The sequence below is a fragment of the Mesoplodon mirus genome (assembly GCF_964341445.2).
Source record: "Mesoplodon mirus genome assembly, chromosome: 5".
Lineage (NCBI taxonomy): Eukaryota > Metazoa > Chordata > Mammalia > Artiodactyla > Ziphiidae > Mesoplodon > Mesoplodon mirus.
The window spans coordinates 100865859-100878944 of record NC_138980.1 but is presented as its reverse complement, the minus strand read 5'-3'; the positions used below and the strand labels follow the sequence as shown (position 1 = coordinate 100878944).

The window sequence follows — 13086 nt, the reverse complement described above, 5'->3', positions numbered from 1 at the left end:
GTTGAAAGGGCTAAGATAATATTATAAAATAAATAAATAGCAACTGTTTGGCATTTGTAGAGATTCTACCCAGGTGACACTACTGAGTGACATTCATACTACACATATTGAAGAAGTTCCTGATCTGCTGTTTTTCTGTTATTGTTATGTAAAGAGTTATCGATAAGTTCTATTCGCCCTGGAATAAAGACATTGGAAAAGATACTGTTATTAGTAAGAGCTATCATTTGTGGAGCACAAAAAATGGGCTATACAGAGAATTAAGGTTAATCCTTGCACCAACCATATGATAATTGCTATTATCCCCATTTTACATATGTGAGAAAATTGAGGATCAGAATTACTACTAAGATATTAAATGGTAGAGCCAGAATTTAAACCAGTCTGGCACCAAAGCTATGCTCTTAACCACTATTACTGTACTGCTGAGGAGAGATCAATACCACCAATTCATTCACCATAAATTCTTCCAGGAACTACAGGTTGCAGATGGTTGCAGTTTACTGTGAAATCTCTGGTATTTTGAAGTGGCCTCAGACTATTTCTATTTAAATAGATCCCACCAAAACTCTGAGACTATACTGGTTGACCTGCTGTGAACAGCCCAACCACACTAATCTCACCCATTGGCTACATCCTCTCTCCTGCACACCACTGAGTCTGTTTGGTCAAGAAACCTCTCAGCAGCTCAAATAGTCAATTTAATTGAAATGCCTTGTCATGACAGTTCCATTTTAATAGTTAGGAATAGCCAAACCCAAATGAACTTGTTCTAGTCCTCTTTGATTCTGTATGACTCTCATTAAACTTTTTTTTAAAAGATTATTTTCTTATTACAAAAAGGAATATAAATCATTCTGGATCTCCAAGAGTTTGTCTTTTATCAAAATCTGGAAGCTTAATTTAAACCACCTCTTACAAAGAGAGGGAGAAACACCATCCCAGATTTAACAGCCCTGTAGATACATGGTAATTGTAAATTTTGAAATTCGAGTAACCTTTGATGACACTCATCCCCGCTGTGAAAGGTTACACAACCGATCAGTAATAGAGTTTCAGAACCAGTGTTGTGTTCTCAGGGAGTTTCAGGGATGAGAGAATTTGTGATGATAGAAACTTAGGAAAGGGATTGAAACTTTCGAATAAAGTTACTAGGGATAAAATAGATATGCCAGGGCCTCCCTGGTGGCGCAGTGGTTGAGAGTCCGCCTGCCGATGCAGGGGATACGGGTTCGTGCCCCGGTCTGGGAGGATCCCATATGCCGCGGAGCGGCTGGGCCCGTGAGCCATGGCCGCTGGGCCTGCGCATCCGGAGCCTGTGCTCCGCAACGGGGGAGGCCACAACAGTGAGAGGCCCGCATACCGCAAAAAAAAAAAAAAAAAAAAAAAAAAAATAGATATGCCAATATCCCACCAAAAGCATAGCCCTTCACCCCTTCCCCACCCCCACCGTACAAGATGATGATGGCAAATCAGACTTAAGAAAATAAAAATAAATTCTCTGTTTTTAGCAGTTAGCATCTTAGACCTTATGGAGAGCAACACATTGTAGGGGAAGCACATTGCATTTAACAAACAAACGAAAAAATGAGTACAGGAATACTCGTTTTATTGCACTTTGCAGATACGCACTTTGTGTTTCTTACTAATGGAAGGTTTATGGCAGCCCTGCATTGAGCAAGTCTGTCGGCGCCGTTTTCCAACAGCATTTGCTCACTTCGTGTCTCTGTGTCACATTTTGGAAATTCTTGAAATATTTCAAACTTTTTCAATATTATTTGTTATGGTGATCTGTGATCACCATCTTTGATGTTACTACTATGAACTCGCTGAAGGCTCAGATCATGGTTAGCATTTTTAGCAAGAAACTATTTTTTAATTAAAGTATATACATTGTTTTTTAAGACATAATGCTGTTGCACCCTTAATAGACTACAGTATAACGTAAAGATAACTTTTATATACACTGGCAAACAAAAAAATTTATGTGACTCGCTTAATTGCAATATTTGCTTTATTGAGTTGGTCCAGAATTGAACCTGCAGTAGCTCCAAAGTATGCCTGTAATCTCATTGGTGCTATATGTACTTTTCATGTCTTCTAACATGTTACTTGCCGGTATGCCGTCTACAGCCTTCAGTTCCATCTGTGAGGGACTGGGTCATAATTGCTATGTTGCTGTATTAAGAATGTCTCTCCTTTCCTGTCCCAGTTACTCCAAGTGATCTCTGGGCTTCTCCCCTTCTGTCAAGGGGGGAGAGACATGCATGTGCTTGTGTGTGTGAGCTCACATGGGAGTGCACCTAGCCTCCCTTTCTAAATGCATTGCTTTAAAGAAGAAGGAAAAAGCTTCCTATACATCAGCTTTCAAAATTCTTTTTATTTCCAAGTATCTCTAGAGATTCCAAGAAAGCTTGTTTGAATACATATTTTGTTGCAGATTGAATACATCTGGCCTCTTATATAGGAGAATGTCACATGGGGTACCCCCACCTTCCAGAAGCCCCAGGTCCTGGCTAATCTTAGAGCTTCTCCATTCCATCTTCATCAGGGATGCTCTAAATTACTGGGGGTTTTAATTAAAGAATTTAGGATAAAGAGTAAAAGTGACAGAATTTAGATTGCTCTTTACGCTTTGAATGGAATTCTTAGTCTCTTAAGAGATAACGATTTTTTAGGCTTTTTACTCCACTTATAAAGGCTTCTAAGAAGAGCAGCAATTTCTTCTTTTATATTGGGAAATTAAAATTTTTTATCCTCTTTCTTTAAAATGTAGAGCATCTTTTAAAATCTAAACATACTTCAGCTGGTTCCAAAAGTTAGAAAGTTCAACTATTTTTAGTAGATGGCACTCAGCATACAGAAGGGATGTGGAAATCAAGAATTTCTAAAGTGCAGTGTGCGTATCTTAGCAAGTTCATTACCTCATTCTCAGCATACTTACTATGAATGGTAAAATGATTCTGTTAGCCTGTCACCTACTTCATAGTTCTTCTTTCCTTTTATTGGAGCCTGATCCTAGCTCTGCCTTATCGATGAAACTAGATATGAACTGGTACAGCCAATGACTTAGGTGTAGGTAAACCACTGAATGACAGGTAGAAAGTGCTATGTAATTACTCTGATTATAGTCACTTTCAAATAGAAATAAACCCTTCTTCCAAGGCAACAAGTTCTTGACTACCAATCTATATCTTTGGCCTATATTTTTTAATCCTATCATCTCTTTATTGTTATTTTTTGCTTAAATATAGAACAAGCTTAAATATAGAACAATTTGTATACCTTTTGTACAACAGTGAAGAAAAAGACAAAACAGCTAGTGGTCAGGAAGAGTAAGAATCACATTCATATTCCTCTTGGAAACTGAGACTTAGAAAGATTAACCATTTAGATCTATGAACCAATCCCCTTCCTTCTTTCCCACTGAAGTTTCAAGACCCACTTCAGTGGATACAGGAAGGGAAATAATGGTCTCCCCTTAATCACAGTACAGGGAAGGAAATGAAGACTGTGAGGCCATCTGTAAAATGGTGATAATAATAGTGCCCACTCATAGGCTTGGTGTGATGATTAAATGAGAACGATACCTGAAACAGAGTACGTGCTTCATAGATTTAACTGAGACTGGGAAGGAGGCTGGCTCAGAACATTGAGGCAAAAACCTGGGACCTCCCAATTGTGTATCATAAATTGTGTTTACAATGCCTTAAGTAATTTAAGAAATGCTTCCTTGGAGAAGTGTCCAGCAAGCTACTAAGCTGTGTCCATACATATTAAATATTAACCAAAGATTTTCCTGATCATGTTAAACCACTTATCCCTGCCATTTTGTCAAAATTTCCATGAGGCCATATGATGCACTCTGTATCATAGGGCAGAGGGCACACCAAGAAGCTGAAGTTCAGAAACCTGTGAGCCTTTTGGCAAACATGGTTGTGACTTCCAGCCTTCACACACAGGGTTCTTGTACAAACACATATATGTGCTTCTTGGGGGCAAGAATGCCTCAAGGTTCAACCTCATTTTCAAGTCAGTAGTTAATAAGATTTCTGCAGCTGCTTATATGGTTTTATTGTATCAATTTCCCAAGCAGTACTTTAGGCCTGATATCTACCCAGTATCTGCCAATATCACAGAATAGTTGTGTAAGTTATTTTCATCAACAACAAATGGACATACAGTGCATCTGTGTGCACTTACAACTTGCTGGGAATGGTAGAAAACAACCTGGAAAAGACACAGTTCCTTTTTCCATTTCATAATTCTAGAATTAATATGTGCAACTATGCATGTGAGGTACCAATAATTCATTGAACATGAAAGAGGTTCATAAACTGAAGACACAAGGAAACAAATACTTATTAAGCACCTTTTTTATGATAAACATTTATCTTCAGTAATTTCATGAAGGAGGTTGTTATCATCATCACAGTTATACAGAGGTTTCCAAGGCACAGTCACTTAAGTAACTTGCCCAAAGTTACACACGCTGGCTATTGTAGGAGAACTGGGATTTGAGCCCAGATTCATCTGACTCCACCGTGCATGCCAGTTCTGTCCCCTACGCCATGCTGCCTGTCCATTTTAACTTTGAAAAAATGCAAAAGTAGGATATATCTTTTGTGGAATTATAGTTAAAAGAGGGAACAAAGAGAAGAACCAAAGAAACCCAATATAAAGGTGAAAAATCATTTACTGGGAATTTGCTAGTCACAATTGCCAGCTCGGTAGATGCAGATATTGAAATATGAACCCCACATGCATTGAGCTCAATAAGTTCTTCATGAGCAGCTGTTAATTTGACTGGGTAGGGGCGGGTGGGAGGGTTTTGGAGTCTTTGAGTTAGTTGAATATTGTAAACTCTTCTTTCCCTGAAGAATCCGAGGCAGTTGTTGAAACCAAAATGGAGAACAAACCCGCCTCCTCAGAATTGCAGAAGATGCAAGAGAAACAGAAACTGATCCAAGAGCCAGGCTCGGGAGTGCCCGTGATTCTCATTACAACCCTTCTGGTTATTCCGGTGGTTGTCCTGCTGGCCATTGCCTTATTTATTCGGTGGAAAAAATCAAGGGCCTTTGGAGGCAAGTAAAATGAGCCCCTTGAACTTGGAACCTTACCTTCGAAAGAATGTTTGGCCTGATTATCCTCAAAGTTTGGTTGTGATGTTTTTCAGTGTTGTTGTTTTTTTTCTTGTGTTCTCTACCTTTTTCAACATTGTCTATGTTCCAAATATTGTCTATAGTTAGTATCACAGTGGAAAATATATCTGGAGCTTCAAACTTTAGATAGTTAGATTAAAATATAACCTTTATTGTTGCCTTTTAGCGTTGGCTTAAACCCATTTAATGTCTCCATATGAAACTGCGTAGATAAGTAGAGTCAGTATAAATTATCTGAAGGGTCAGGAAGGAGGAGATCCCTTCTGTTAGAAACAGGCCCAGTCCTCAAAATGCCTGGGTCAGTTTTTTAGAAGTTGTATTTTTCCCTAGTCCTGGCTCTAGCTCCTAGCTACATGACCTTGGGCAAGTTACTTAATCTCTCTAAGCCACTTCATCTATAAAGTGGGGATAAAATACTCACAAGGTTGTGTAACGATTAACTGAAATAATGTACATAAAGCATTTATCACAGTACCTGCACTTAGTAAGTGCTCAATTAATACCACCAATAATTATTAGGAATAATCATTGGTAATAAAGTAATAAACATCATAAGAAGTCATAGAAGGTACTTGTCTTAAACCCCAGCTCTCAGGAAACCAACTATTTCTATAAGAAACCATTTGATAGTTTTTAAATAGTCATCATTTAGGCCATCAGCCTTCCCTAACCAAACAAGGGAGGGTCCAATACTAGTGTCAGTATTTTATCAAATCATTATCATATTATAGGACCCTTTCAAGGTATCCACATAAATAAACAAATAATCCAACTTGTGATCCTCACCTGTCAGGAACAGTCCCTTAGCTGGGTCCCCAGGTCCTAAGGCAGGAGGCTACAGCTATGCTTGGGAAGGCATCCATGGACCAGGGTGGAAGGAAGCATTTGATCAAGAAACAGCATCTGATCGTATTTCAGGCCAAGGCGACCATGGCAGGGATTCAGTGCCCATGGCAAAGCCCTGACACAGAAACAAAACCAGAGGATTTAATTTAATAATTTGTGAAAGGGAATTTTTCTAGGACTTTCTTTTGCTTTTCATCTGCAGTCAGTAAAACTCTGCAAAAATACAGCTAACTCTTCCCAAAAGGGACTGCTATGGAGCCCTTGTTATGGGTATGGAACTGTGTTAAGCAGAGGCAAAGATAAGTAAATGTAGTCATTATCTTCATGGAGTTAGATGGAAGCTTCAAAAGAGCAAGAATCATGTATGTTTACTTGTTTACTGATATATCCCCAGCACAAATAAGAGTTCCTGGCACTAGGGGTTTGATAAATAGTCACTGGGAAAATGACTGAATAAATAAATGGAGCTCACAGAATAGATGACACATAAAAAAGAAATGACACATAAAAAAGAAATGACACATAAAGGTATTAAAAGAGGGTGGTAAGTGCAGTGATAAATACAGAGTATCAGGAACACATGGGGTCTGGGGGCAGGTAGCAGGAATGTTGGTAATCAACCCACAATGGAGGAGGAGTGGCTGGGGAGTCCAGAAGGCTTGGTGTCTCCTGTTTGCTGTTAGCACGCGTGCCTGGCACTGTTACCGGGATACTGAGTTTACAGGCGTGTGTTGGGAAGACAGGGACCCAGGTCGAACCATATGAAACTGCCATTGTTCAATCATGTTTTATTTAGAAAACTACAGTTTCATATGGTTCAGTCTAATACATTTAATTCTAAAAGTAGATCAGCCTCTCACCTTTTTTCAACATTTGTTCCTGATAGATCTTATCCAGTCTCTCAGGGTTTTTAATAACCCTCATGAAAGCCCTTGCACTTATTCAGCACACCCTTACAGCATGTCAGCTCCACATCAGACACTGTCCTAGGCACAGGGGATGCAAAACTGACTAGGGACTGTCCCGCGTCCTTATGGAATTTACAGTCTAATTTGTTGGCTTTCTAACGGTCTCATCAGATTTTCTTCCCTTCTGGCCTATTTCTCTCCCCACCAACTCCTTCCTTTGCTCTGTCCTCTGCCTGTGAGCTTTCTCCACGATGCTGCCCCCTCTCCTGGTTAGAGACTTTGAGCCTTCTTTCCCTGACCATAGCCCTTAAGGGAGTGTTGGAAGCAGGGCAAAGAGTGCAGGGAGATACACAGCACACAGAGAAAGGAAGTCCATAAGGAGTTCTGCCTCCAACTAAGGAAAGAAAGTCAATTCTTCATGGAGATGGGCTGGAATTTGGGGAGCCCAAATTTTGGAATTGGGGTCACCTTGTATGGCTGAAAGTACTCAGGGTTTCAGGTTTTTTGGCTTCCGTCTTATATAAAAAGGTAATGGTGTACATGGATCCAAAGCTTTCTCAAGCAGGACATGTACTGTTCTTAATAGAAAGACAGAAACCTCAGACCAATATTCCTAAAACTGTAATAAGCTTCCAAATTTTTACACATTACTGGTAACTGACTTTTGTCCTAATAAATGTAACTAATATTTACTGAGCATTTACTGTGTGTGTACCAGGCACGGTTACAAGCATGTCACATGCAGTATCCCATCTAAACCTTACAGAGAGGTAGAGATTGTCATTGATCTCTCTTTTCTCAGAAGAGAAAACTGAGGCTCAGAGGAGTAATTTATTGAGATTGCACAGCCCATAAGAGACAGGCAGGAGTCAAACCCAGCTCTGGCCTTTGTATACATCACAATAATATATTGCCTTTATTTTCCCTTAGAATTCTAAGAATACATACAGACAAGAGCCAGACCTTGTTATTAATCATTCATGAATTAATTCCTTATTTTGTGTTGAAAGTTCAGCCCATGGATTGAGGAAGGTGTCTGGGACTCATTTTGAAATATGCCATCTTTTTCTAGCAGATTCTGAACATAAACTTGAGGGAAGTTCGGGAAGAGTTCTGGGAAGACTTAGAGGTATGCCTGTGACCTTTTAGAATCCTTCACATGTGATTCAAAGTCAACAAGTGCGTGTCTTTTAAAAAGCAGGGAGATATTTTTTATTTTCTCTCTGGAAATTAAACTCCTTGTGTGCAGCACAGCATCCCCAGAATGCAAACCATGAACCAACTGAAGTGTGTGGCTCTGGTGCAGGTTCTCCAGCTTCATTTTCCCAGCTTGCTCTTCTGTATTATCGAATTCTCTTCTCTTGCCTTTGTATCTGGCTTCATTTGTCTTCACTATATTTTCTATCACTTCTGTCAGTGTGTCAGTGCATGTCTTGGTGAAGATGACCTTTTCCTAAAGTCGTTGAAATGAAGAGCTGCTCAAGGGGATGCCCATTCCAGAGAGCCTGGAAAAGGCAGGAGGTGAAAAGTGAATCTGAAATAATCCTGTAGAAACACATAATCCTGGGGAGCTTTGGGTTTTTCCCTTATTTATTTTAATGAATCTGTGGAATCGTATCTTTCTGACTCTGTAGGATAAGTATCTCTCTATGTCACTTTTTTCCCCCCCGCTAATATCTACCCTTTCCCATCCCCATAAGAATTTACAAGGAAACTGAGAATCATTTGTGCAAATGTTACCTCAATCCTCTGTCATTGTTCGATTTCTGCAGGAAAGGGAAGTGGAGGCTTAAACCTCGGAAACTTCTTCGCAAGCCGGAAAGGCTATAGCCGAAAAGGCTTTGACCGCCTTAGCACGGAGGGAAGTGACCAGGAGAAAGATGATGACGGAAGTGAGTCAGAAGAGGAGTATTCAGCACCTCTGCCTGTACCCGCACCTTCCTCCTGAAAACGGGGCTTTGATTTAGGTTGATGAAATTTGCCAAGAATGCCAGATTCCTTTCCCTTTAGCACGTTTAGCGTTTTGTGTATTTAATTGTAAACTGTACTAGTCTGTGTGGGACTGTACACATTTTATTTACTTCGTTTTGATTTAGTTGGCTTCTGGTTCTAGTTGAGGAGTTTCCTAAAAGTTCATAACAGTGCCATTGTCTTTATATGAACGTAGAATAAACAGTTCTCTTCTTCCATCACACTAGTAATTTAATGATGGAAGGTTTGCTCATCTGCATTTTTGAGACTTTTCTGTAGTTTGTAAATAACCCCATTCTCTGCTTGAACACAGTATTTTCCCAATAGCACCTCCATTGCCAGTGTCTTTCTTTGGTGCCTTTCCTGTTCAGCATTCTCAGCCTGTGGCAGTAAAGAGAAACTTTGTGCTACATGACAACAAAGCTGCTAAATCTCCTTCTATTTTTTTAAAATCACTAACATTATATTGCAACGAGGGAAAGAAAAAAAAGTCTCTATTTAAATTCTTTTTTTAAATTTTCTTCCTCAGTTGGTGTGTTTCGGGGATGTCTTATTTTTAGAAGGTTACACTGTTAGATCACTATTTTCAGAATCTGAATGTAATTTGTGTAATAAAGTGTTTTCAGAGCATTAGCTGTCAGAGTGTATTTTGCAATTTTTGCATATTTGCAGGGTTTGTATACAACTTTTGTAATAATTACACAAACCACAGATATAGTGAAACCTATTCAATGTCTTCAACCAAAAGAAATGTATTAAAATTAAGATGGCATTTTATTATGTAGCTGATATAAATTAAAAACCAGCCTAAGAGTTTACATACATGTGTAAAACCAGGATTTCTTTTAAAATTCAAAGAGGGTTTTTGCCTGTATATCAATCAGAAGGTAAATACTTTAATAAAAGGTGATCATAGCTAAGAGGAAACCTGTGTCTCAAATTACATACGCAAATTAATCCATCAGTGTAGATTACTACTAATGGTTTTCTTTTTAAAGAATAATTTTACTCCAAATACCCATGTATTCGTAGGAATATTCAGCTCTTAACAGTGATTACAAATTACTTGTAAAACAACTTTTTCATAATCAATGCAATTTAGTAAGAACCTGATAACTTTTCTTTTTATAATAATCAGACTCTAGAACCCTTTCTTCAAAATGCCTACTTGCAATTCAGGTATCTTATTAGTGTCATGTTATAGATTTAACTGACTAATCACGAAAGCAATATAGAATACTTTGCAAAAAAAATTAAATTGTCTTCCAGCTAAGTTATTTAAAATATCTAACTTAACCTAGATTTTTTTTCCCTCATAATTGACACCAAATTGATCTAATTGAAAGTTTTTTTTTTCCTTCTCAAATGAAGAACACACTTTTCCTCCCTCTGACCATTCCTTTATGCCCCTTTCACCACGTTAGTGGTAAACGTGTAAATGTAGAATCACAACAGCACTATTCTGGTGTATGCGTGCCTGTTCACTATATCTTACATGTTTGTATTTCAGCATCCGAATGTGTTATGTTATAGGCTGACTTTGATGCTGTTCAACTTTTCTTACGTTGAGGAAATTAGTTGACTTGCACTAAAGCCATCTTCTGTGGTACTGTATTATGATCATCAGCTCTATTAGTTACATATCTTTAAAGTTATGTATGCCTAATTTTGTTCCTAAACAGTTTTACAGTGGCTCATGGATGCAAAAAAAAAAGAGAAAACTAGATCAAAATGATAAACTATAAGGAGGTGGTAAAGAAAAAGGGAAAACAAAGATAAAAATCGGAAATTGTATACAAGAATAATTGTTATTACAGTTGTTCATGGGGAGAATTTGGCTCTAAACTTTCTAGCAGCTCATTAAGTAAAACTTGACTATTTACATGATTCATGAGCCAGTTAAACATTTAGAATTCCTGATAATAAGATCAGAAAAATTTGCTCCCAAGTATCTTCTGAAAGATAGCACCATGTTGTGTAATTAAAATCTTCAACAATATCCATAGAATAGACGAATACATTTGCAGGTCTGTTCTTACATATGTCCCTTAATATAGCACATGGCATTATATGCTTAATATAAGCAAATGGCCTTATAAAAAAGAAAATCCAGAAAAAGAAAGTCTGCATTACCATCCTGTCCTAGAACACCACCCTTATTCTACTAACCTGGCTTAAATAAAGCTGGCGGACTGGAATGAACTGCACTGACTTAGGGCAATCTCTTCACTGATATTTTTCTTAGCTGAACTTCATTTATTGAGTTAGATATTGCACTGCCTGGGAAGTACCTAAAGGAATGGATCCCTTCACAGTAGAATCACTGGGGAATTTAAGAAAAAAATGATTGGACACTACCTCCAGAAATTCTGATTTGATTGGCTTACCATAGGATATTGCTATAGGTCATATTTTTTAATTTCTCCAGGTAATTCTAATGTGCAGCCAGAGTTGAAAACCACTGTCTTTGAGAATGGCTGTTTTACTTTGCCAATTTCTACAAGTGGATAGCTATATTTTCACATAAATTATAGTTTACAGATGTTTCTTCCAAAACATGGACATTTTTAAGAGTCCAGGCCAGATGTCTTGCACAGGGTCTCACAGCGTGGCTTCATCTGTTTCCTCATGATTTTTTTTTTGAATTTTATTTTATTTATTTTTTACACAGCAGGTTCTTATTAGTTTTCTATTTTATACACATCAGTGTATACATGTCAATCCCAATCTTCCAGTTCATCACACCACCATACCCACCCCCCCTCCACGGCTTTCCCCCCCTTGATGTCCATACGTTTGTTCTCTACATCTGTATCTCTATTTCTGCCTTGCAAACTGGTTCCTCTGTACCATAGGTGCATGGGTTTATCTCTGGGCTTTCTATCCTGTCTGTACCATTTTTCTAGATTCCACATATATGCGTTAATATACGACATTTGTTTTGCTCTTTCTGACTTACTTCACTCTGCATGACAGTCTCCAGGTCCATCCACATCTCTGCAAATGACCCAATTTCGTTCCTTTTTATGGCTGAGTAATCTTCCATTGTATATATGTACCACATTTCTTTATCCATTCATCTGTCGATGGGCATTTAGGTTGCTTCCATGACCTGGCTATTGTAAATAGGGCTGCAGTGAACATTGGGGTGCATGTGTCTTTTTGAGTTATGGTTTTCTCAGGGTACATGCCCAGTAGTGGGATTGCTGGGTCGTATGGTAGTTCTATTTTTAGTTTTTTAAGGAACGTCCATACTATTCTCCACAGTGGCTGTATCAATTTACATTCCCACCAACAGTGCAAGAGGGTTCCCTTTTCTCCACACCCTCTCCAGCATTTGTTGTTTGTAGATTTTCTGATGATGCCCATTCTAACTGGTGTGAGGTGATACCTCATTGTAGTTTTGATTTGCATTTCTCTAATAATTAGTGATGTTGAGCAAATTTTCATGTGCCTCTTGGCCATCTGTATGTCTTCTTTAGAGAGATGTCTGTTTAGGTCTTCTGACCATTTTTGGATTGGGTTGTTTGTTTTTTTAATATTGAGCTGCATGAGCTGTTTATATATTTTGGAGATTAATCCTTTGTTGATTCCTTTGCAAATATTTTCTCCCATTCTGAGGGTTGTCTTTTCGTCTTGTTTATAGTTTCCTTTGCTGTGCAAAAGCTTTTAAGTTTCATTAGGTCCCATTTGTTTATTTTTGTTTTTATTTCTATTACTCTAGGAGGTGGATCAAAAAAGATCTTGCTGTGATTTATGTCAGAGTGTTCTTCCTATGTTTTCCTCTGAGATTTATAGTGTCTGGTCTCACATTTAGTTCTTTAATCCATTTTGAGTTTATTTTTGTGTATGGTGTTAGGGAGTGTTCTAATTTCGTTCTTTTACATGTAGCTGTCCAGTTTTCCCAGCACCACTTATTGAAGAGACTGTCTTTCCTCCATTGTATATCCATGCTTCCGTTATCATAGATTAGTTGACCATAGGTGCATGGGTTTATCTCTAGGCTTTCTCTCCTGTTCCATTGATCTATATTTCTTTTTTTGTGCCAGTACCATATTGTCTTGATTACTGTAGCTTTGTAGTATAGTCTGAAGTCAGGGAGTCTGATTCCTCCAGTTCCGTTTTTTTCCCTCAAGACTGCTTTGGCTATTGGGGGTCTTTTTTGTCTCCATACAGATTTTAAGATTTTTTGTTCTAGT

General features: G+C 38.3%; 1 protein-coding gene across 16 annotated transcripts in view; it reads left to right on the top strand.

Annotated features, from left to right (window-relative positions):
• Nucleotides 1-9520, top strand: part of PAM (peptidylglycine alpha-amidating monooxygenase) — a 281047-nt gene extending 271527 nt beyond the window's left edge. For 8 of the 16 annotated variants that reach the window (XM_082620652.1, XM_082620650.1, XM_082620644.1 and 5 more), the window contains 3 exons: nucleotides 4881-5084; nucleotides 7989-8045; nucleotides 8689-9520. In XM_082620652.1, coding sequence (XP_082476778.1) covers nucleotides 4881-5084; nucleotides 7989-8045; nucleotides 8689-8864 — 437 coding nt within the window. In that variant the 3' untranslated portion in view covers nucleotides 8865-9520. The remainder of the gene's footprint in view (nucleotides 1-4880; nucleotides 5085-7988; nucleotides 8046-8688) is intronic. The other 8 variants (XM_082620655.1, XM_082620645.1, XM_082620647.1 and 5 more) reach the window with 4 other exon arrangements.
• Nucleotides 9521-13086: the final 3566 nt, after the last annotated feature.